Source organism: Sciurus vulgaris (genome assembly GCF_902686455.1).
Source record: "Sciurus vulgaris genome assembly, chromosome: 12".
Classification (NCBI taxonomy): domain Eukaryota; kingdom Metazoa; phylum Chordata; class Mammalia; order Rodentia; family Sciuridae; genus Sciurus; species Sciurus vulgaris.
The window spans coordinates 91,640,315-91,667,572 of NC_136473.1; the positions used below are offsets into that span (position 1 = coordinate 91,640,315).

General features: G+C 34.2%; 1 protein-coding gene across 1 annotated transcript; it reads left to right on the forward strand.

The window, feature by feature from the left end:
* Window positions 1-24,148: 24,148 nt before the first annotated feature.
* On the forward strand, window positions 24,149-25,061 carry LOC306641778 (transcription initiation factor TFIID subunit 12-like). The gene has a single exon (XM_079107010.1). It carries the CDS (start codon window positions 24,390-24,392, stop codon window positions 24,873-24,875), a length of 486 nt encoding a protein of 161 aa, XP_078963136.1. The 5' UTR covers window positions 24,149-24,389; the 3' UTR covers window positions 24,876-25,061.
* Window positions 25,062-27,258: the final 2,197 nt, after the last annotated feature.

Genomic DNA, 27,258 nt, shown 5'->3' on the forward strand with positions numbered 1-27,258 from the left:
TCATTTAATTGCAAGTATTGACTGATGATCTAATTATCTGTTATTACTAGAGTATATTCTTAATACATAAAGGAAATCACCCTAAATATTCCTCCTTTCTAAATTGCCTATTAGAAAATTATAGTTAAAATATGATTCTAATTGTAATTTAAATTAAATTCTAATTTAAAATTGAAGTATGGATTGTGATTTCAGAAGCGTGAACATTTTGCATGTCATTAGGTTCTTGTACACAAAAACATACTATTTTTATTTAGTATCTAGTTTTGAATCCTCTAATGAGATTTTTATATACATTTTCATATAGTTTTTTCAGCTCTCTTTTTAAATTTAAATTTAATTTTATTATTTGTTCAGTGGGGTAAATGGACTTTCATTTTGGGCTGATTCTAATATGGCTTTTTAAATCTGTATTTTGATAGAAATTATTAATTTCTTCTAGATTTGCAAACTTACTGTCAAGATTGTTGTATATTTCTCCTAAACCTTTAATCAGTGATTTTTGACACATCTGCCATCCCTGTTTTGTTATTTTTATATCATCCCTTTCCATAATAAATGTTGTAATCATTTTATAATTCTACAAAATAAGCACTTTCAAAAATATTTATGATTTATAACTTTTATTTTTTGTTAATCTTTCCTCTTTTTATTTTTTGTGTTACAGGATTACAAATTTAAACTTTTCCTACTTAAAACATATTAGAAAACTTTTTGTCACTTTATATAAGCTTCTGTCTACCTTGGAGAAAAGGAAGAGTGTAAAACATCACGTTCCTGAATGGCCCCACTCATTCCCAAGTACCTAGCTAAGCTAAGGGAACAATGAAAGCAAGCGTGGGCTGAAATGTTCAGATAAACATTATCTTGAAGAACACTGGCTTTTCCCTCTATGCTGGGAATTAGGGCACGTTGGTGTTATCTATAGAAAGCTGCTTTCTTGCATGCATGCCAAGTTCCTTGGGATGCTGGTCATGTAATGGGGAAAAGCAAGCTGAGCTAGTGATGTCACCGCTTCTGTAGCCCATGTTGTAATAAAATTCCTTTCCCTGTGTTGAATGGTGCGGATCAGAGGGCTGTGGAGAGGAGGCTGCTCTTCCTGCTGGTGATCACTGTAGAAAGGCTTGTGGGATGGAGGCCTTCTTTCTGTTGAAGCCCAGGAAGCATCATGTGAAATGAAGGTGCACCTATTCAGCCCTTCCCCACAGGACATTCTGTTAAAGAAACTGTCCAGCCCATTGTCACTGAGTCTTCCTGTAAACATTTCACAGTACACCTCTGCCTTACATCCCATCTCCAGGTGTCTCCTTCCGTCTCTTGGCATTATTTCACTCCGCTGGCATGAAGGGGCTGTGGGACAATACAGACAAGGTGAAATTAAAATAAGAAAATGTGTCCTATACCATCTCTACCTTAAAAATATTCATTATGAGCTGAGCTATAGCTTTGTGGGTGAGAGTTTGCCTAGCATGTGTGAGGACTTGAGTTTGATCCCCAACACTGATGCCCCCAAACTGTCTTGTCCTTTTAGCCCAATATAATGATTATATGACGATACGGAGAATTTTGATTCTCTATTTTAGGACTAAGATAATATATACCTCTCCCTTTTAAACTTATTTTTCTTGGATTGAGGATTAAACCCACAGCCTCATACATGGTAGGTAATCACTCTATCACTGAGCTATGTCCCTAGTGCTTTTTTATTTTATTTTGAGACAAAGTCCCACTAAATTGCCCAGACTGACCTTAAACTTGTGACCTCCTGCCTCAGTCTCCTGAATAGCAGCTGAAATTATAGACACTAGCCATCATACCAGTCTATATATCTCTTGAATGAAATTTGTTATAATATTTTAAAATATTTGTTTACATACTCCTTCTATTCTAAGATAGGTGACTGATTCTTTTAAAATAATGCATAAAATATTTTCACTCTAAATTTTCTTATAATCTGACCAGCTCTGCTTTCAATAACAGATTTAATGAACAATTTGCATTAGTGTAAAAGTGGATAACTTGATTCTTTCCTTTCATCTTACCTGTGTTTACTACTCATTATCTTTTCAAGTTTTAGTCAATATTTTGCTGGTTTAATCAAGTTGCTATTTATTCATATGTCCTGGTTATTAATCTGGGAGTTCATATTTAATTCCCTGCTTTTCATATTAATTTCCCTTTTGCTTTGTTGAAAATAAACACTCATTTCTCTACCAATGTGTGAAAGTCAGACATTATATTACCACAAACTTTCTGTGTTCTACCTCATGTTCCATTCCAAATAATATATTTGGAAAGGTGTATTTCTTTCTTTCATATAACAGTACCCTCCGTAAATTTATTATTTACTTAATTCATAACAGGAATTTCAATTAATTTTTTTCTTAAAATATATCAAAAGTTTACAAAAGACTCCTTCTTTAGTACTTACATAATATATCACTAAGCACACTATTAGTATCTGTTCTGAATGTTTTTTCTTCTTCATCATTCTTTATTAAACTCTATCTCTAAGTCATTTACTATTTAGTTAGACTGATTTATATTTTCTTTAAAATGCTCTTGTGAACAATATATATTCTCATTATATTCGTTTTATACTTACAAATTGATTTTTTACTTGAATGTAACATTCATTCCACAGAGTAGTATTAAACATCAAATCGATTTTTATTTGTAAAGAGCTTAGAACTTAGAGTTTGAAATAAAAATGTTTATATTATTATTGCTGATTTTTTACTACTTCAAAATTATTTTCATTTCCTTTATTAATATTTTTAGGGTTCAATCCTTTATATGCATATTTACAGACTTTATTAGATATGCTTGTACACACATGTATATGCATGTCATATATACATACGGAGAAAGTGCCATTTGTGACTCATACATATTACATAATCATGTGTATATTTCTAATACCAGGTAATGAGTTTATAGATACCTTAATATTTTTCACTATTCTAAAATTTCTCTTATTAGTTATGAGCATTTATTAAATTTATAACCAAAAGAGTATTATTTCTATATTGTGTTACACAATGTAGAAAAATAATGCCAAAAAACTGTTTATTCTTAAATTATGTAGTTTGGGATTATAGGTCTCAAGAGGAATAATAAACTCCAATAAAGCAAGAGGCACAAAAGTGCAGTAGACCTTTACATTTATAAATGAGGATATAAATACCAACTTAACTTTAATGTGCTTAGACACATTTACTTACTTGAAAGTAAAGAAAAATTTAAGTAGCACCCTTTGAGTGCAAATTACCAAATAGAAAAAAAAAGTAAAGGAGGTCTAATAAAATCACATTGTTTCACTTTTAGTAATAAATAGAAATGATCCAACAAATACAATGCTGACAGAATTTTTTTTTCTTAAAAAAGTAAATTAGATGAATTCATTTGTTCTTGATGAGAATGGGTATCTAGTATGCTCAAGAAAAAATTCTCCAACTTATTTTGCGCAATTTTGTACACAGAAGGTATTGGAAACCACAATAGTCATGTTAAAAACCCCAGAAGCTGAGGTTTCCATATGGACAACATTCAAATTCTTGTGATGTGGAATATTTTGACTTTCCCCTCCAAAGTGAAAACCAAGTTTGGTGTAGCTTATATTCTTACTGTTAAAAGGGAACTATGGCAATATAGGTGGAAAGGAGAACAAATGGGTCCTGACTGGTATAGGAGGTGGTTAGAGCATGTCTCCCAGGTGGATCCTATGACCTGCTTCTAGCAGTGCACAGTGTCTCTCGAAAATGAAATGCAATACAGAACTCATGGAAAGACCATATTGGAGAATCACATCTAAGGGTCTCGAGGTTTTGGAACACTTTTCTTCAGAAGTTAACTCTCTTTCATTTGAAGAATAGATCTTGGCTTACTTCTAGGCCCTTGAAGAAATTGTAAACTTGAATATGGAAAATAAATGGTAAGTGATCTAAGGTGCTGCTGTAGCTTGGGAATGGTTTGAATAAGTCCCCAAGTGGTATGTTGTGGAAGACTGTCCTTAGGTGCCACTGTTAAGAGGTGATGAGACTTTTGGGAAGTGAGGTCTAGTGGAAGATCATTAGGTTATTAGGGGTGCTGCCCTCAGGACAGATGAAGTGGTTCTCTTCGAACTCTGTTAATTCTCATCAGAGTGAGTGCTATTAAAAGAGCAAGATCGACTCCTCTCCCTTCTCTCCTTTACTTCTTGTCTTACCAAGTGATCTTCTCTTTTGCAGGCCCTTCGGTTATGGTGTCATTCACCATGAAGTGATGAAATTAGTGGGGCCCTCACCAGAGACAACATTATTCTGTTTTCCAGCCTTTAAAATGTGAACTTAATTAACCTCTTTTCTTTATAAAGTTCACAGTCTCAGATGTTTTATTATAAAAAAGAAAACAAACAAATACAGGTGCTTATCCATGAATTAGGTATGATTAATCAATAAAGTCATAAATTTATAGTAGTCAGTGTTACTAAAAATTTGTTGGTAGTCTATTTTTCCACTGCAGCACAGTCAACCTCTTCAGATGAGTGAGTATCTCTTTATTTTTCCTAGGAATGGAAAACAAATTCTCCCAGCGGTAGAAATCTAAGAATTATATCACCTTTGTTTCCTGGAAGAACATACATGTTTAGCTGTTGCTCCAAAAAGGTCTTTCTTAGTATTATAATTTGGATATAGGAAGGACAAGTCAAAGCAAAATAATATGAACCTAGGAAAGTATTTGTAATGAAAGTGTGGAGAATAGTTAATAGGAGGAAACATAGAGATGCCCAGGGAAATGAGGCTCTCTGAGAAGAGGATAATAACACTGCAGAGGTCCTGTGTGTTATTCAGTTGCTATTCCAGGCCACAGTGGACAGGGTGACTTGACTGCATAAAACCTGATCAGTTGACTGAACTGAAGTCTTCATTTCCCCCAGGGATCCAGCAAGTTTCTTGGTCACACATTTATTTTGTTTAATTATTTTCATGTGATAGAAGACAATGATTTTTTATTAACATAAATCATATATGCTTGAATTTTTTTCAACTTCTGAGATTTTACCACTAATAGTCTCTAAATAATTAATATGTTTTGAACATCATGATATCTCACTACATTTTGTTTCTAATTATTCTACTCATTTTGTATGAAAAAATAAAGCGACTTAAGGTGCTCGAGAATTCATCAGTCTTACCATTACCGTATCCTACTTTATTCAGAGAGACTGCTGCTTTAGGGGAACATCAAATGGTTTAATAAAATCCTGTTACCATAATAGTTAATAGAAAAACTTTGTGAAGTTTAAAGTTTAGCATTACTAAAAAATGGCTTTTTCTCCTATGGTTAGAATATGTGTGTGGGGGGACCAGGTAGTTTTCAAGTAATATTAACATAGCAAGTGAAATTGAGACTGGCATCTTGCACATATAATGATACTTGCTAAAATTGTCATGATTCTGGACTTTATCTGTAATCTTTATGTAGAAAATGGTATTTACTAGCATACACTGGGCACTTACTATGTGCAAAATATTCTGAGAGATGTCCATATAGAATAATTCATTTAGCTCTCATGAGAACCACATGAGGTATTCACTGTTAACTCCCGCCCCGTTCCCCCCCATTTTATCAGTAAAGAAACAGAAGTACAAAGGACTTATACCTATTCAACTTCACAGGCAATCTGACTATGTACTCCTTGCCTGTAGCCAGAGTCCTTGTCACATTCCTCCTTTTGCTCTGACTGTGATTATGGCTTCCACTCTTTTTTCCAGCTGGCACTTTATCTGGCTTTGTTATTTCTATAAAAATAGGACTTCCAAAGCACAAGAAATTGAAGCAAGAATCAATAAATGGGATGGACTCAAATTAAAAAAAAGTTTTTCTCAGCAAAGTGTACATTCAATAATGTGAAAAGAGAGCCTAAAGAATGGGAGAAAATCTTTTCCACATGCACATCCAGCACTCATCTCCAAAATTTATAAAGAACTTACAAAACTGTACACCAAAAATACAGAGAATCCAATCAATAAATGGGCCAAGGAACTGGACAGACACTTGACAGAAAAAGACATACAGGCAATTAACAAATATATAAAAAAGTGTTCAACATCTCTAGTAATTAGAGAAATGCAAATTAAAACAATTCTAAGCTTTCATCTTATTCCAATTAGAATGGCTATTATCAAGAACAGAAACAATAATAGATGTTGGCATGGATGTGGGGAAAAAGGCACACTTTTACATTGCTGGTAGAATTGCAAATTGGTTCAGCCACTCTGGAAAGCATTGTGGAGAATCCTCAGAAAACTTGAAATGGATCCACCTTTTGACCCAGTTATCCCACTCCTCAGTTTATACCCAAAGGACTTAAAGTTAGTGTACTATAGTAACACAGTCACATCCATGTTTATAGCAGCTGAATTCACAATAGCTAGATTGTGGAACCAACCTAGATGCCCTTCAACAGAGGAATGGATAAAGAAACTATGGTATATATACATAATAGAATATTATTCAGCCATAAAGAAGAATAATATTATGGCATTTGCAGGTAAATGAATGGAGTTGGAGAATATCATGCTAAGTGAAATAAACCAATCCCGAAAACCAAAGGCTGGATGTTTTCCCTGATAAGTGGATGATGATATATAATGAGGGTGGGGGAGAGTGGGGAGTGAGAGAAGAATAAAGGTGCTTTAGATTATGTAGAAGGAAATGAAAGCGAAGGAGTATGAAAAATGGTGGAATGAGACAGACACCATTACCATATGTACATGTATGATTGCACGAATGGAATGAATCTTCATCATGTACAACTGTAGAAATGGAATGATGTACCCCATTTATGTACATGAATTAAAATGCAGTCTGTAAAATATAAAAAAATAAATAATTTTTAAAAATATAGGTCTTCCTCTGAAGTCACTTGAAAAATAGAAGTAAATGAATCAGAAAAATGTCCTCAAGTCTGCTTTGATATTACTTTCAGTGAGCCAGCACTAGGTTTTATGTTTTATTTATTTTACCCGTTTCTAGACCCCACTTCCCAGACAGTCTTTCTTTCTTTTAATTTCATTTTCGGGTGTACTTTTTAAAAATTTGACGATGTTTAGATTTCTTTCATTTTTCCTCCCCTACTGGTACTGGGGAAGGAACCCCAGGTGCTTAACCACTAAACCACATCCCCGACCCTTTTTATTTTTTTATTTTGAGACAGGTTCTTTCTAAGTTGCTTAGGGCCTTGCTAAGTTGCTGAGGCTGGCTTCAAACTTGCAATCCTCCTGCCTCAGCCTCATGTTTTTAATTCTTATATTTGTACTTAAAAGTTTCTAATAACTTTTAAATATCACAAACTCAATTGTTTAGCATATTGTTGAATCCCTGATGATTAGTTGTGTGCTTTACTTAATATCATTTAATATTTTTGGAGAAATATAATTTTGGTTATTTTCTTATGAACCTTTGTATATAGCAGTTGTTTTAGTCAGCTTTTTCACTGCTATGACTAAATGGTCATTACAATTATAGAGGAGGAAAGGTTTATTTGAGGGCTCACAGTTTCAAATGTCTTACTCCTTAGGAGGCCTGCTCTATTCCTGGGGTTTGAGATGAGGCAGAACATCATGGTGAAAGAGTGTGGCAGTGGGAAGCAGCTTGCACTATCAGGAAGCAGAGAGAGACTCCACTTTCCAGATACAAAATATATACCCCAAAGCCACACCCCAATTCCCACCACCTCCAGCCACACCACTACCACTTCATTTACCGCTCCGTTAATACCTATCAGGGGATTAAACTGCTGATTAGGACTCTCACAACCCAATCATTTCTCTCAAATGAGGAGAAATGCCTCATTTGTGAGCTTTTGGTGGACACCTAACATCCAAACCATAACAACAGTTAATTAATTAAAATGAAAATAAATACTTTTTTTACTATCTATATAGTCACAAAATTTATTTTATTTTGGGCTTTAGTCAGTCCCTAAATACCTTAAAAGAGTCAGAAATCTTGGTTCTGCTTTTCCAATATTTTAGGAATTTATAAATTTTATTTTACTTATTTTGTGTGACTACCTTCCTGTTTATTACAGTCAATTTTTCTGCCTTCATCTCTTAATCTACAGTGATACAGAGAAACAACAATAGGGATGTGGTTTGTTATATAAATGTAAAGTGAAAAAATATGAATATATAGAAAGTTTAAGAAATTTGTTGAATCACGATTCATATTCGTTGAAACTTACTCTATTTATTTTGGTGCAGGAGATTGAATCTAGGTGTGCTTAACCACAGAGTCACATCTCCAACTCATTTAATTTTATTTATTTTGAGACAGGGTCTTCCTAAATTGCTTAGAGCCTTGCTAAGTTGCTGAGGCTGGCTTTGAAGTTCGAATTCTGCTGCCTAAGGATTTCTAGTTGCTGGGATTATAAGTGTGTGTCACCATGACTGAAAAAAATGTTTTATAAAAAAGTGTGGTTTTTGTTTAAAAATTTCTTTAGCAATGCATTTTGTCTAATAAATAAGAATTTTTAAATATGCTTAATTTCCTGATAGTTTCATGTGTTCATCTTTTCAGAAAACCCACACATTTCCTGTCTTTCATTGTCTACCATATGTTCCATATTACAATGAAATTTCATGATCTTCAAGACTACATGGGGATACTAGAAACTGGGTCGAACGTTTAGGTTGACTGTGGTTTGGGAAAAAGACTATTAAAAAAGAAGAGTGGAAATGGTTTCTATAGAACGAAATGAGAATTTGAGAAGACTAGATAAAATAATCAGAAAACAGAAGAGAGGTCAAAGGAATCTCCTCATTTTACTCTAGGCAATGATGTTGTGATCAATCATTTTCTTTAGAAGTTGAAGAAGGGGGCTGGGGAGATAGCTCAGCTGGTAGAGTGCTTGCCCTGCAAGCACAAGGCCCTGAGTTTGATCCCAGTACTGCGAAAAAATAAATAAATAAAATAAAATAAAATAAAATAGAAGTTGAAGAAGGAATTTCTCTTTTTTGTATAGCATCTATTTATCAACTGATTAATCTATCTCTGAACTTAGATCTACCATCTGATCACTTTGTCCATCAAGTGTTCCTTGGCGTATCTGGTAAGCAATGGTTTGTCCTACATTGTTTTATATAGAGAAAATTGAGGAGGACCTTTGTCTATTTCAGTTTTAAAGACCTATGAGATACAACCAGTTAATTACATGTATAAAAATTCTATATACTTATTTTAAAATTCTATTTTATGTTTCTAGAAAATCTCAGAATAAGTCCTTCCAAAAACATTTCTACAAATGATTCCTAATGGATGATTTTATTAGAAAGGAATACACATAACTTAATCAGTTTCCTCCTAATGCACTTATACTAAATATCAATTAGATTTTAATGACATCAAATGTATTTATAATAAACACTCAAAACTGAAACAAGTAAAATAGATGTTTTATATAATAGAAAAAAACTGTATTCTGAAATATGTAAGGGTACAGACATTAATTATATTAACTATAATTTTGTGCATATTAAAAATTGTATTAGGATCTAAATTTCATACATTGATGAGCAATGCAGTGTAATTGACAAGGAAGATTACTATCAGCCCACATATCTTAATGCTTCATTCTTATTTTTTGTTTTCTTAACTTCTTGTGCTCCAAAATGCCACCTTCCCTCAGAGATAGTGAAAAACTTGAATATATGTTACTCTTTTCTGTTCTTTGATTTATAGATTTACTGTATTTACATAACTCTAAATGATATTTTTCCCTTTGACCTTACTTTATGTATGCAGAGATGGACATACAGAGATGGATATAGATCATAAATTATTCCATGTTATTCTAACTCAATATTGTAAGATTGCTATTCTGCCATGTTAAGGAATGCAGCTTTAATTCATTTTCCTTATCTTTGCAAAGACTCCATTTTGTTTAAAATAACCCAATTTACACATCTCATTACAACCCAATAATGAACAATGCATTTTCTCAATAACTTTTATGCATTTTTCCCAAATGATTAACAGCATTCCCCCATAATATCTAAAATTACTTTATATGAGTTCTTTTGGTTGCTGTAGTGTGTGTGTGTGTGTGTGTGTGTGTGTGTGTGTGTGTGTGTGTTCCTGTTGTGTTTTTGAATGTTGGCACTAATGTCACACTGTTATAATAATCTTGGCTTGTTAAAGGATATCATTTTTGACTCCCATAGTGAAGTATAGGGTTTCTATGTCAAATTTCTTACCTATTGATAAGATGTATACCTCTCCCCAGTCTTGCATAGTTTATGTAGATTTTTCCTCTTGCCCCAGTAAACCCTGCATACTCCTGAAGACCCCATGTCCCAGTCATAGAAATAAATCCTAATTTAACTCTTAAGTTCCACAGGTAGTTGAATTTGAGTTCCTCGGAGTTTTGGGGTTATAACTTTACTTTTTCATAAGAGGCCTCTGCCCTTTGAACCTTGGCAAGTTTTCGTCCTTGTTTTCCTATGTGGGCTATCTTGTTGGTATATCTGAAGTGAACAGAGGAGAAGGTTTCAGCATGTATTCCATCCATCATATTAAAATTAAAGCCATTGTAAACCTTTTATTTTACTATATAAAAATGTGATTATATCTTGGTTATATTACAGAATAAATCCAAACATGATTTAAGCATGTTTTTGGTGATAATCACACCAAGTTGATGCTTACATTACCTTTGCAGTAATAAATCAATATTTCTTTTAATAAAATTTTCCATATATGGTTTGAGCCCTAGAAATATTATTTTTCTTGCTTTACAGTCACATATTATTTTTATTAAAAATAGTATTATTCAGCTTCCTAATTCACTTTATTGGCCTTCCTTTTTCAACTTTTTCCATCAATTTTTATTGAATATGAGCTATAAAATGTCAAAATATCACAATTTCTCACAAAAGACAGATTTCCTGTTCCAGAATATAATAAAATACTATAACAAGGGCAGTGAAAGTATGTCGAAATTTATTTTGAGCAAGGTGACATCATGGAAATAAAAAAAAGTAGCATATTACACAAACTTTTCAAAGGGGGATAATATATATTTAGATATTTCCTTCCTATCTTGGTTTTTAAAAGTGATCTTACATCTTACTTTATAATCAAAAAAATCTCTGAATAATTGGAAGGAGCATTAATATATTTTGCTCAGTCTTTTACTAGCTTTAGGAACAGATAGTATTTGCTTAAGATTGTTATTTTCTCAGAAGGAGCAAAATGGTTTCAATCATTTATATCCAATTATGTGTATTTTTACATCCAATTCTTCTTCAGAGTAAAATCAGTAAATTAGAGGTATCATTATAACTAGACAGAGATTTCCCAGCAGCAAGTGAAGCCGATTTCATCACCAAGGATAAGAAATATCAAGCACCACTTTCAAGTAATAGATCCGTTCTCCTTCAGATCGATTTGGCACCAGCTTGACCTTACATTTGTGCCTGTGCGATTTAAAGTGAAAATCTCATTTCTTCTGGAAAGATATGTGAATTCAGCGTATGCATAATGTTAAAATTAAATGTCACCAAGAGTAAAAAATATTGTTTTTAAGAAATAATATGACAATATCTAATATATATCTTTGCTAATTTCTCACTGAAAAAATGAGACACTTTCACTGATAGCTCAATTTACACATATTATTTAGATTTAAAATGGTTAATTTATTAAAATTTAATAGTACAGATCATTGTCATTATGACCACAGAAGTTATAACGTTTGTTCCTAAGAGTAAACCATTATACTATCTATATATGTGCGTATGTATTTATAAAATGTGTGTGTATATATATATGTGTGTGTGTTATGCATATATAGATGTATATATATATAAAATCAAAATTCTCAGACTAATTGGAAAGAGCATTAATGGATTTTGTTCAATTTTTGTCACTTTTTTGGAAATTATTTGTTTAGGAAGGAGCAAAATGGTTTCAGTCACTTGAATCCATTTATGTGTATTTTATATCCATTTCCTCTTCAATATAAAATTAGTAAATTAGAGGTATTATTATAACTTAATAGAGATATATATTATACATAGCAAAGATATATATTATACATTGTCACTCTATTTCTCACAAACAATGTTGATCACTTACTTGGAGCTATAATGAATCTCTATTAAATAAAGTTTGAACAATATTTTTATATTCTCTCAGATAAGAATACATCATCAACCTGAATGTTAGTTATGCAGGATTTTTTATTATCCAGGACAGAGCTAAAACACCACAAAGAGATTGGAAAAAAAATACTTTAATTATCCATGTAGTAGACATGAAAAAGTTAAAATAGTCATTAGTTGCACTGCTAAATGTAAGAGCATTTTTTTCATTAGTGGACAATTTTTAAACCAGGAAAAAGCAGAGATATTTTACATTTCACTCTTTGTGGTTAGAGGGCTCTTTCCCTCTATTTGCCTGGCAATCCCAATTATTCTTTTATGTCCTAACTCAATATTGACTGTATCAGGGAAACTCCCAGGAAAGCAATAATTAGATCAAATTCTCAATGAGCATCTTTTGCCTTTTCCTCCTTCCTTCTTCATTTCTCCTAATTTTCAAACATTACAACTAGAATGTACAACAAGTACATTTTTGTCTGTTTGTTCACTTTTGCAGCATCTTATTAACGAGTGCATGTTCACCAAGTATTTGTTGAAGGTATCACTTAATGAGGTTAGTTGAAATTTGATTGCATATGTCTTCTAGACTATAAGTCCCTGAAAGAAAATCCCACATTGTTTTTGCTCATTTACTATGGTCCTATGTCACATCAGACTTCATTTAGTGCTTAATGAAAGAATGGGTGTTGTGTTTATTTTTCAAACTAAGGAATGCAGGAAAAGACCCAGGTGGCCTTGGTGACCCAAGTCTTAACCTTTCTGAACCGCTATTCTCAGAATAACTGCAAAATATGTTGACAATGGAACATCTCGAGATGAAGAAGCACTAATCAGAACATCCCAAGTTTTGTTTGTTCCCATCCTACCGGGATCAGGATGACCTGCAGTGCTTTAGCCTACCCTCAGATATAAAACCTGATGAAACATGCTTTTGCGATCCTGTAGCTGCAATGTGCTGAGAAGTGTGTGTAGAGGAGACTCCACCTGGCTTGTGCAATTTTATTGGCCCTCATGAAACCAGTGCACCATGAATTATTGAGATCTGTTCTACCCAGGACTGATCCATTTTAACATTGATTAACTACCATTGTAATCACAACAAAGCACAGTAAGAAACCAAAAATATTTTAAATACATTGTTTATGTTTTTAAATTGTCTGAAGTGATTAAAATAATTGTTGCCCTCTACTTCATTTTAGAGATGATAAAGCTAAGAGAAGAGGGCCAAATAGTATGCTCAGAGTGCAACTCTTCTGGCTCTATCCCAAGATTCAAACCCACCTGCCTTTGAACCCAGGCCTGTGCTTTTTGTCTATAGATGCTAGAATGAGTATTTCTGTATATCTATTGCTTTGGGAGAGAATGGGAATGAACTCACCACAAAGAAATGACAAGATTTTAAGATGATTTATGTGTTAATTATCCTGAGTGAATCACTACACAAAGTATATATGAATCAAAATATCACATTGTACTTCATAACTGCATAGAAATATTATATACCAATATCAAAAACAATAATTTTTAAAAGTTAATGTATTCCATCTTCATTAATTCAGCTTAAAACTCCTTTGATCATCTATTCCTTTTGTTTAATGGTCTGTTTCAATGCCAACATATATTTTAGTTCATCGTTTCTCCATGATCAAAGTAAAATTTCCATTTTTAAAAACCAAACTACTTAGTATTTCTTAAAAATATTTCAAATTGTGGAATTACTTTAATGATTAAATAAAATGCCAAATGTTCAAAACAATCAGTAATGACTTAAATTCTGAGAGTTTTAAATTGATTAGGGTTATTTTCTCAAAAGTATAAATAAAAAGAACATATGAGGAATAAATATTGAGAAAACTAAAGACATAATGGAGAATTCTAATGCAGAGGAAATTAATGTATGAGAGGAAGATTAGGCAGTAGAAATAGACGACTTTTTGTTATAAATTCAAGACAAACTGAAAAAAACACATTGGACATTTGAGCAGAAAAATACTTCATGATGAGAGAGAAAAAAGAAGCTTAGGATGAATTATATTCTTTTAAACACAACAATGAGAGACTAGAGGAAACTTAAATAAATTTCAATTCTCAATCAAGGTTGCATTGTACACCCTGCATTCCAGTCAGGTTAGGGACAGAAACCTCTTGTTAGTGCATCTAAATTATAATTTATACACATGAACATGGACAGATGCTCCAGATGAAGACTAGACCTGTTTTGTTAGCATGTCAGAGATAGGAGATCTAGAATGTAGTAGAATGCGATTGCACGCAAACACAGTGAGTTCATTAAAAAAGATGAAGTTTAGCTATATTTAATGTAGTTCCTTGGAGCACAGTTGGAGATCACATGTGTAGGTGAACAAAGGTTTGTGCAAAACAGCTACATTAAGGGAGAGATTTCTCTTCCTGGGTTGGCACCCACCACCTGCAGTTAAATGGACATTATTTTATTTTATTTATTTATTTATTTATTTATTTTTAATTTTTTACAGACTGCATTTTTGGACATTATTTTCAATGTAAGAATTCTAAATATTAATAACATTTTCTTAGTGATTTTTAAGTTATTTTATGAATGGTTAGTCAAAATGTTGATAGTTTTTTGTACTGTGATGTTTTTCCTTCATGATTAATCCTGTTTGTAAGGACTTCTTTTATAAAAACAATTTTTAATGTTAAGTGACCCAAAATGAAAAACACACAAGCTACATTTTTTTAAAAAAATTAAAATTTTCCAAGGAGAATTTTGTTTAGATCAATTAAGCAATAGATATTATTTTAATACTGCTATTTTAAAAAAATATTGTTTACAAGTATCTATGCTATAGTTTGAATGTATGTTTCTCTCTGAAAAAGCAGCTGTTTCCAGATGATGAGTCTGCCAGAAACTTTATCTTGGATTTCTTAGTCTTCAGAGCTGTGAGGAAAACATTTCTGATATTTATAAATTACTCAGGTATTTTTGAAGAGCATGAATGGACTGAGAAAACTTAGATATAGCAGGTACTATGCTTAGTATTTACATGCACAGCTTTTTCTGTATACCCAATCTGGAAAATTGTCACCTCCATTTTTCATAAATAGAAGGTGAAGTTCAGAGAACTTAAGTAACATGTCATAGAACTTGTCTGAGCTCAGCTCATAAAAGGAGGGTATATATGTGTGGATCGGTGGAAGAACTACTCACTGCTCAGTAGCCAATCTGAAATTGTATGAGACAATATGACATGAATGACTCTCTAATTTGGTCTTGATTTTGCTGTTGGCCAGACATGTCTGTCCATGTCGCCTGTGGTCCCTGGCTCTACGTTCTGGGAGATTTAATTTCCTCATTGTCCACTATTGTCATGAGATCTCATAGTTTGCATATGGAAGACTAAGTGTCAGTTGAAACGTGGCCAGCAGCATCACCAGAAGAGATAACTATAGAAAGGTGGAGTCAAAGACATTTCTGGGAATAAAGTGTTATATATCTACCTGATGTGTCCTCTGTGCTTAGGAAAATCTATTGTAAAACTCTGAAATCAATCATGGATTTAGATTAAGAATCTTGATTTACATTCATTACTCTGCATAACACTCTATGACAGAATTTCAACATGCAGCTCTTTTAAACTGCAAATACTGCATTTCTTAGCACTTTGTGGGTGCATCTAACTTTAAGAAAAGGAAGTTCATTATTTACAGAGTCATAAATCCAAAATAAAATTAATTACTGCATCTTAAGTATACTCTTGGTAATATCATACAGAAGACAAGTGAAATATTTAAACATATGGGTCTTCAAATAATGAATTAAGGAATTCATTTGCTGTATAGGTGGTTGTAGTACATTTAGTGTTTTGGATTTCTGAATATGATTGAAAAACCTATGTTGACACCTTGAGGGTGCACCACAGTGTTTAATTTCTAAAGAGCTTCAAGTCAAGTATGCATCCAGTAAGAAAACGCTGAAACTGAGTTAAATAAAAATTTAAGTCTTTAAAAGAATGCTTAAATATTACTTTTAAGCACGTTTATGTTTTCTTGATCAAGCCCAATTTTTACAATTTGAAGTTTTAAAAAAGTCTACAAACACAGAAATAACAGTAAAAATCACAAAATACAGTATTTGACATGTATGTAATATCAAATGTTATAATGTATGATTCTTAGAATGCAAAAATAAAAATAACACATATTCGTTATTATACAGATTAGCGTTACTTTCAGAATTTAGATTGATGATGTTTAAACACAGTTTTGATAGGTGTTGTGGCTCATATTTGTAATTTTAGCAATTAAGGAGGCTAAGGCAAGTAGATGGAAAATTGAGGCCAGGCTCAACAACTTAGTAAGTTTCTGTCTCAAAGCTAAAACATAAAATGACTGAGAATGTGGGTCAGAGGTGAAGCACTCCTAGATTCAAACTTAGCACCATAAAATAAACACATAAATACCAAAATAAATAAGTAAATAAATGTTGAGCTTTGCTATTTCATATGAATTTGAAATATTCATAATATTCTTAATTTCCTAAAAAGGTAATTAATGAATCTTACAAGGAATCAAATTTCTGGCTTTCATAGTAAATGGTTAACTATTCCACCTGGATGACCAAATAATGTGATTTAATAACTTAAATGGAAGTGATTTATTTCCATTACTTTTATTTTGCCAAGTTCAAACTACTGATATCATCAGCAGCACTGTCTTCTGTGGAATCCATTGTGAAGACCCACATTATTTATGCAAGGCACTGATAGTGTGGGTAAGCATTGACATTTTTCTGATACAATGACATTCTTATGTGTGAAATATGGAGCTGTTATCTCTGCTTTTAAAACTTGGCATATGATAATTTTAGTCAATGCATTAAGAAATCTGCACAGTAAGTACAAGACATTGCATAGCTTCAGAAGATGACAATTGGTCAGGCATAGTTGCACACACCTGTAATCCCTTCAACTTGGGAGGCTGAAGCAGGAGGATCATAAATTCCAGGTGAGACTCAGCAACTTGGAGAGACCGTTTGTCAAATTAAAAAATAAGAAGGAATAGCACTGTAGTTCAATTGTAAAGAACCCCTGGGCTCTATCCTCAGTACTAAAAAAAAGAAAAAAAAAAAAAAAAAAAAAAAAAGTCAATTGTGCCAACTTACCAACAAATGATTTTCTACAAGCAAAATAAAAAGTTTCAGAAACTTATAGAAAGTTTTAATTCAGTGAGATGTATGATATGTACTTCTTTTCTATCTTGTACATGCCAAAATATTCTCTGCTATACAGTATTATATCAAAATGAAACTGAGCTCTCCAGGTGATGGTTTTGACAAGTTATTGTGCTAAAATTGTTGTGGTATTGTGTAGCTTTCCTGAAAAAATACTTCAGTTCATTTTTAGAAGAAGCTATATTTTTCACATTTTGACTCTATAGAAAATAGTGATGTCAAGCATTTGGAAAATATTCATTTAATTAATTAATAACTTGCTTTATTGTATTTCATTCTTCATGTACCAATCTACTATCCAGAAATCCTGGGATAAATAAGACACAATTCTTGTTTTCAAGAAATAGTTATTCTTATATATTTGAAATTCATTCTTGCCTTTAAAATTCTTATTAAACTTGTTAAGTCTTAGTTTTTAATTTACAGAAAAGTTAAGAAGATACTACAGAGAGAGCTCCTTTACACTCTTCAACCAGCTCCCCCTAATGTCAGTAGCAGCATAACTAGGGTATATGTATCAAAACTAGCAATTCACACTGTTGTAATACTACTAACTAAATGACAGAATTTCACCAATTTTTCCAACAATGTTATCAATCACAATTCCAAATTACACTAGTTGTCATGTCTCCTTAGTCTCTTCTGGTTTATAACAGTGTTGTTTTGTTTTGTTTCAGAGGTGGAGATTTTGCCTAGAGATATGCAACAGAATAATTGTAAAAATATCTTCTGTAACTTTTCTTAAGGGTTATTAGTAGAACTTTCTATGTCTTGATTGTTTTACTTGCATTCTTTCACCAAGACTCATTCAACTGTATAATGTGTATTTTATTTCACATAAATTATGCTATAGAAATTGTGATTTTCACAACACTATCAGAGACCACTGGCTAAAGCTCCACTAAAGAGCACACCCACCTTTTCATATTTCTTTTGTTATCATTAATAAATCCCCAAGGATGATTTTCAGAACTCAAATTAACTTCCACATGGAATGTTGTCAACTTCAGTTCACAAAAGTAAGGACCGATTATCAAGAGACCTGTGGTTCCTGCTAAGGAGTGATATTTATGTTTTGAATAAAATGTTGGATCATTAAATTATATAGAAGCTCACAAGTTAGTATTCCAAGGCCATGAAATAATTGGACAAAGAATTTGCCATGAAAACAATACCTGGTTAGCATGTGCTAATAAAAAATAACATTATAGGGATAGTTTTAAGACATAACTACTGAATGCAATTCATAAAAATATTAAAACAAGAGAAAACTTATGTATATACACAGTATAGATAATAATTATATTTAGGTATACATGTATGTATATAAATATGTAATTTAATTAGTATATATGGTAGCTGCTTCATAACGAAAATGCAAAGATTTAAGTGGTACCTACTCATCAGTTACTGGCCAATTATATCTGAATAGGATTCAGGTCTCATCATTTATTCACCTTCTTTGCTTTACAACATTCCATGTGTACACATAGATTGAAACAATCATTTTAATGTTTTAATGTGTGCACTACTTTTCAAATGTTTTCTTACATATGTGTACAGATTCTTGAAAAATGAGTGATGTTCTTTTGTATGCCTGCATTATTCTAACCTAATGTTTTATTTTGTACACATAGTTCTGTTCCTCATCTCTAAGCAACACATTTTAAGGATCCAGTCACTTTTCTCTCAATTCACTAAATCTGTTTACTCTAGATTTATTGTAAGACTCTATACTGTGTGGTAATATTTTACCTATTAATTCTACAACTTACTTCTAGTTTCCTACTGCAACACACTACATGTATTTTTGTAGATATACACAAAAAACAGTCTTTTATGGAAATGTGTAAGGTTATTTATTTGATATATCTCAAGAGCAGAAATTTAGAATGTTTTAGTATAGGGCTACTTAGTTTGACTAAATGGTGCCAGATTGCCTCGATATTCCACCAAGAATGCGTGAACAATCCCTTATGTACTACTACTACTACTACTATTACTAATAATAATAATTTTTATTATGTTGGAAATGTTATGGGGCACAACTTAAGAACAGACTGATCACCACCACTGAGAAGTCCAAATTTTAAAATCTTTATTAAGCCGGCCAGCTAACTGTCTCACACAATGCCCCAAAAAATGGCTATTGGGAGAACAGCCCCAACCATAGGTTTGTAGGGGTTTTTATACCAAAAATTACATTAATCATAAGTGTCTGTTGCTATGATTTGAAATTACACATTAACATCATGAGATCATCGACAGAGGGGGAAGTGGGTCATCTAGGTACAAACTAAAGAATGATTACTAATAACTACGCAATTATGTTTACATGGTACATTGGTTAGGATCAATAAAGATCAAAGGAGAGCAATTTTTCATTACATAGGAATTGTCATTTTATATTGTTAAACACGTCACACCAAGTAACCAATGATGGGGACAGAGGCGGGGTGTTCCCATGGGAGAAGCTTATTTCCTACATAACATGGAGTCTCAGAGCAAAATGGAGTCTGTCTGGCCTATAACATTCTCATGGAGCCAGATCTGTCAGCCCATCACAGAAAGACAGAAAGGAAAATAAAAAGAGATGAGAAGAATATAACTTGAGTGAAATAATGAAAGTGGAATACATCTAAGAACAGCATCAAACTAAGAAGACTAAAGTTAAAAAAGAAAGTGGAAAGGAGAAATAAAAACAAAACAAAACAAAAAAAAACAGAAAAAAACAAATGAGTAATAGATTTAAAATAAAAAATAAAATATGTTAACTATGTTAAAAGTCAAATGAGATTGAAAGAGTTATAGAAAAATGGAAGGTAAAACCTGAACCAAGAAGAAACGAATAAACGAGTGAATCAAAAGTGTTAACAATGAAAAGCAGAGTTTCCTCTTCGTGACTGAGAACCCAAGCCTAAGTGAATCCCTTGTCTGAGTCCCACCATTACAGGAAGTAATGCCTTATTATGCAAATGCTCTAGAAAATAGAAAAAGAAAAAAGAAGGAGATTTTCTTATTGAAGGAAATAAAAGTGAGAAAAAACATCATCAGGTCATATAATATCTTTAAGAAACACCTTTAAGAAAGCTTCTACTATGGTCCATGCAGAACACCCACTGCACAAAAGACCAAATGTGTCTCCATCTTTGGTTTGAATTATGTAGTGAACAAATATAAAGTCATATCTACCCTGTCTTCATCTTCCTTCAAGACTGTAATTTGGGGGACCAGAGGATTCCTGACAACTTTCTAAAGGTCTGCAAGAATCACCTTTATCAGTCCATACATGTAGGATCGGACTTTTTCTTTATATTATAACAAATTAAAGGTAGAAAAAAATGTTAGAACTCAATATACTTTATCTTTTTAAAGAATTTTGTAAAATCCTAAAATAATGCCACCTTTACACATTTTTTTAATCCTAGAAAAATGTTTGTTTTGATAAATATGGTACCTTGTTAAATAATAATAGAGTTCTTAATTTTCTTTTAAACCCAATAGATGTTCAAAAAACTTTCTTAGTTTTAATTCCTAGTATTACAAATATTTTAATATTAAATTCGTATGAATGAAAAATAATTGTTTAGAATCCCTGATAATTTTTAAGAATATGGAAGGTTCCTGAGACCAAATCTTTTCAGAACAATTATTTTAAGGTACAAAGTAAACATCACACTAGAATTCTAACTTATTCTGTTTTGTATTTAGGTATATTTTTAAAAATTCAACATGGAGTATTTAAACATGATATCAGTAGATCATAAGCCTACAAATAAGGGAGACCACAGGTATATTTTATTTCTTCACACTTAATCATAATTTGTTATTAAATTATAATATTCATTTGGGGAGAAAAGTACAGCAAGTGAAAATATAGCTATATAGATAAATATATGAATTTCTAAAATAATGAAGTTTTTTCTGGCAACATGGTTTGAAATGACAATTTTGTCATTTTGTTTATTTCTACCACATATTTCAAATACATGTATAAAAGTAATTTTTTTCCTGCTAATTTAATTCTTATCAAGGTCTAGGCTACTGGATCTCAAAAAGATCATGGTTGAGAAAATGAGTTTCACAATGAAAACTATTACATTTATTTAAGCAATAGCTTTAACTGACTTTCTTAGAATTAGGATACATATAAATGTTTGAGTACAACATTTAGAAAGTTGCTTTTACTTCACATGTCTGTTTCTGTGAAATTTTGAGAGTTGCCTAATACTTTAATTTTAGGAGATTAAATTTCAGTCTTGAATCAATTTGAATCAATATAATGTTAGTAGTCAGTGTTTAGGATGTGTTAAATATTGGTCAATATGGTTGGCAGAATTCTCCAGACTTTCCCCCAATATTCTTGTTCCCTGGTGAGTAAAACACTAATCTAGATACTTGTCTGAAATAATTTTTCAGATATATTTAGGTAGAGTTCATGTTTTTCACTGTGACCAAAATATCTGACAAAAACTACTTAAGAGTGGGAGAAGCTATTTCTAGCTCATGGTTTCAGAGGTCTTAGTCCCTGGTAGGCCAAATCCACTCTTCTGGGTCTGAGATGAGGCAGAACATCAGGGTGGAAGGGCATGGCAGAGGAAAGCTGCTCAGCTTATGGCAACCTTAAAGCAACGAGTGAAAGAGGGAGAGAGACAGACAGACAAAGCCAGCAGCAGGGAATGACATATAATCCAACCTCATGACCCCAGAGACTCACTTTCTCCAACCACACCCTATCTGCCCATAGTTACCACCCTGTACAGTACTTCTCTCAATTCATCCATCATATGGATTAATTCACCAATTAGATAACTATTGGCATCAGATCTGCTATTTTGCTGTCACCAGTATTCTGCCCCCTCCCACACCATCTTACAACCCAAATCGTCAACCTGAGAACATTCTTGGCAGTCCTTGGTCCAGACTGTTAGACCACTAACTCCCTAGTCAGTCATGGGTCAGTTGTTATTAGCTCATGAAATTCCACTACTTAAGAATAGCTTCCCCGCCATCTCTCTCTTTCTCTCACTCACTCTCCCTCACGCTCTCACTTTTTCTTTCTCTCACTCTCACTTTCGCTCTCGCTCTCTCTCATTCCTCTCTCCCTCTCTCACCCTGTGGGCAGACACTCTGCCTGTCCACTTAATAAAATCTCTTGCATGAGTTCCCATGTCCAGAGTGGTTTCTGGGTGCTTTCATTGGTACCATGACTCAGATGGACTCAGATGGACTCTTCCACTGCCACTTAGGCAAGTGGAACCCGATCTGTTGCCCCAGAACTCTGAGATGTTGGTCTCACCTTCCATTTTCCCAGACACTCTCCTCCACATTCACCACTGGCTTCAGATTGGTGAGTTCTACCCTAGGTTGACTTAAATACCCGTCTGCTGACCTGAGACATGACTGTTGATCATCTGGCAATCTTGAGGCAGTTGAGGAGTGGGGGTTCCCCCAGCCATGACTTTTACAGTTATGATTGGCCCCCTTGGTTGACCTTATCTGATGGGTGGATCCCTGATCTTTATGGTGGAGATTCTATCTCAAAATTGAGGCTCCTCTTCACTCTCATTCTTTCAAAAATCCTGACGTCAGGTCCTCAACTCTCTCAGCTTTTCCCAGAACACAATAATGGTCAGGTGATGACCCCATCACTGTGCTGCCTTCTCATCTCCAGTCAATTAGTCTGTGACCTTGGGACACCTTGGACACTGACTCGGACGTATCAGTCTCCACCATGGGATCTGGGTCCTCCATTCCAGCAGATTAACCCCTGGGTGCCTACTAGACAATCTTAAACCTCCTTACCTGAACCCTGGTCTAAAACCACCAAAACATGTCCTTGAGATAATCAATCCAAAATGGTTATGTAATGGCATACAACTTCTGTGAGTGAGTCAGCAAGTGGAAAGAGATTTTTTTTATCTTCCAGCTGTTTCCTTTATTGTGCACTAAACCTCATCTTTACTCTTCCTGCAAACCCAAACACCTCCTTTCGGCTTGTTCTCCCCCTCTTAATCCCCCCTCCACCTCTGACTTCAGTTCAGCTGAAGAACCACCCTCATATCAGTCCCCTGCAGCAGAGGGCCCTCTGGCTCCTGCTCCTCCAGCTCCTTTAAAAATTCCTGGCAATTTTCCCTGCTTAACCTTGCTGAAACCTAACTTTGGAATGTAGACTGCAGCAGGCTCAGTGAGGGACCAACCTGAGAAAATTAGTGTCTGTTTAAAACTTCTCCTGGGCTGCAACACGAAACTCTTCCTCTCTCTCTCTCTGTCTCTCTCTCTCTCTCTCTCTCTCTCTCTCTCTCTCCCCCCCCCTCTCTCTCTCCCCCCCTCTCTCTCTCTCCCCCTCTCTCTCTCTCTCTCTCTCTCCCCCCCCTCTCTCTCCGCCCCCTCTCTCTCTCTCTCTCTCTCTTTTTCTCTCCCTCTCTCTCCCTTCCCCACCTCTGTATTTCTCTTTCTCTCTCTCTCTCATGCTGTAATCAGTGGCCATTATTGTTTTTTCTTCTAGGACACTTGTTTTATTTTTTTTTTTAAATGCTATATATTTTTAAGCTCACAATTTTGATCCTACTTATCTAGGTTAATGTTTTTCTTATCAGTTCTATTTTTTATTCAACTCTAAAGTTCATGTTTTTTCTCGGGGAGGGCCGCGCAGTCGGACCGGCTGCTGAGACGAAAGCTTCACTGGGGCAGTCTCCGCATATCATGGGGAGATAGACGCTGCTGCCTGTGAGTCTTGGGCCCTGGCAGTTGAGGAAGAAGAGCGGGAGGAGGGAGTCAGGACCCAAACCCACAGTGGGTCAGCGTGTGAAGAACCAGGTTATGGAGAAGACTGGGATGTGAGGAATCAGGCTCTTGGGATGGGACTTGTGGGGATCAGGCTCGGAGAAGACGCGGCTGTGGGGACCCGGGCTCCGAAGGAGACTTAGGGACCCCGGACGAATTTGATTGGCCTTGGTCCTTACAGCCCCAAAAAGAAACAGGATCTTGATAAGCTCTATGAGCTGAAATCCAAAGCTCGGCAGATTATGAACCAGTTTGGCCGCTCAGCACTAATTAACCTCTCCAATTTCTCATCTATAAAACCGGAACCAGCCAGTACTCCTCCACAAGGCTCCATGGCCAATAGCACTACAGTGGTAAAAATTCCAGGCACTCCTGGGACAGGAGGTCGTCTTAGCCCTGAAAACAATCAGGTATTGACCAAGAAGAAATTACAAGACTTAGTAAGAGAAGTGGATCCAAATGAGCAGTTGGATGAAGATGTAGAGGAGATGCTGCTGCAGATTGCTGATGATTTTATTGAGAGCGTGGTGACAGCAGCCTGCCAGCTTGCTCGGCATCGCAAGTCCAGCACTCTGGAGGTGAAAGATGTCCAGCTGCATCTAGAACGCCAGTGGAACATGTGGATCCCAGGATTTGGCTCTGAAGAAATACGGCCCTACAAAAAAGCTTGCACCACAGAAGCTCATAAACAGAGAATGGCATTGATCTGGAAAACAACCAAGAAATAACACACGGAAAGGTCAGGGAATGGACAACAATGTATTTGGAGATACTTGAGCTGAGATTTCAGCCATCTCATCCTTGGAATTTTTTTTTTAAATGCTTTACAGAGAAGCATATATTTTTTATTAACAGTGCAGCAATATCTATAATGACTGAGAGGATCTGCCAAAAGAATAAAGCCTCCTACCCTTCCTTCCGGTCCCTTTTCCCTGCCATCTCAAAGAGGAGCAGTGTATCTTCCAGAGAAGATTTTATTTGTGGTTTATTATATAAGTGATTGAATATGGGACAAAGCATTATGGTCTTGTTGGGTGAGACAGTATTAGCAGGATTTGTAGAGAGTTTTGTTTCCTCCTCCCTTCCCCCTTTCCCTGTACTTTGTAATGTCAGTGTTTATATGAATATGAATTTGATTTGCTTTTCCAGAATAAAGAAGTTATTAATCGAAAAAAAAAATAAATAAATAAAGTTCATGTTTTTAAAAATCTGTAACATTGCAATGGAGATTCACTTACGAAAAGCTACAAGGCCTTTGCTTTTGTTTTATGTGTATGTCCTATTTGCTGATATCCCGTTGTCTGTCTATATATGTGCATCCAAATATAGTGCTCATGAATTAAAATTAAAAAAATGGATCCAGATACCTTTAATTCACATGATTTAAAAAGATTCCATTTAAATTGGGTAAACAAATGAAGGCAAAATATCTTTAAAATCACTTAACATACAAGTCTCTCTAGGTAATCAAACTAATAAAATGTTGACATCTATAAAATGTCTAATATCAATTACTTCTTGGAATTTTCTTCAACAGGAAAGAGACAGCAGATACCTTTCAATATACTTGTCTTATTGTGTCTCATCACAATAAGATGAGTGAATTAGATTTGACATATATAGTATTACTCAAATGTGTTTGTTAGAAACATCTGATTGATTTACAAAGTTAAGACACTAAGTGTTAAATAACATTGAGTACTCTTAGCTCCTTAAATTCCATGGAGTAACATACTTAAACATTATTGGTGTTTTCATAGATTGCTTTAAAATTGCTTTATGTCATCACTAAAAACAAGGTTATGAAACCCAGAATGGGATCCATGATTATTGCCTGCTGGCTCTCCCATCATGGGCATCTGAGCCACCTTGACTGTGCCCCCTCCTCCCTGGCCAATAGCCGCCAAAGGGTGTTTCTGCCTCTTGCAGTTGCCGAACCCCTCACCCACCACAGAACCGGACTCTGGATACATCATCTGTCACTGCAGCAGCAAGCCGGTAGAGATTCCCTATGTTCAAACCTTCTCTTCTTGTCACTCTTGCCCCTCTTTGTGTCAATAAGAATAGTATTGGGGATTTATTTATATCATTTAATATTCTATGACAGGACCTTTTAGAGCCTGATTTCTTTAAAGGTTAATATCCTGATCAGCTTCAGAACTAGAGCACTTTACCTAAGATTTGTGAAGAGCCCTACCTTACCTGAGATAAGACTCTGCCTCCCACCCTGTTGCATGTCAGAATGGCTCGAAAATAATCCAGACATTGGATTATTTAAAGTTATATTCAAATGATTGTTTTTTGTTGTAAAATTACTGTGATCTCAAACAGGGGATATAATGTATAGCTCAGCCAAAATTCAAGATAGCTCTTACACAAACTAAATGTTGTACTATTGTTAATTCCATTTTGTATTTTCCTTGTAAACTCTATAACTGTTGCTTGATTAATGTTTAGCAGAAGTATTGCTTCAAGAACAAAAGACCTAAATTAATTTGAGATAATAAACCATCACCTATAGGACAGATAAGATAATATAGACCCCAATTAAATAAAAGGGGGTAAATAACTGTAAAGTCATAAACATTAAAGTTAAAGTCCAGTACTCTTACTTTGTGACTGGTGAGACTGGCTTGTTGTATGTTTAAGATCAAACTTAGAATTGAGATTAAAATATATGGGCCAAGAAAACCAATATTTGTTTCTTGCCCTCTAAGTCAGTTGGAACCCAGGGAATGAGAGAACTTCTGTAAGGAGTTTTGTAACTCTGGGTCACATGACCTCCTGATCAGGGAGATGATGAGACCACTACAGGATAAAAAGTCAATCAGTGCACCTGCTTCAAAGAGGAGGGTCATTGAAAAAGGGAGACATCCCTGATGCTTCCAAAGAAAGCTACCTCATCAAGAAGACCCTCCCTAGTAAATGGCACTAAAGGAGCTAAGAAGCTGCTCTCCAGTTCTCTATGAGTAACCCCTGTGGGAACACAGTTGACACTTAACAACAGATAAGAACAAGGTCAATTTGACCAGTTTGATTTGAATGCCTAGCAAAACAGTTAGAACCAAAACATAGTCATTCCTGGGCATTTAAAAGAAGAAACAATAGTTA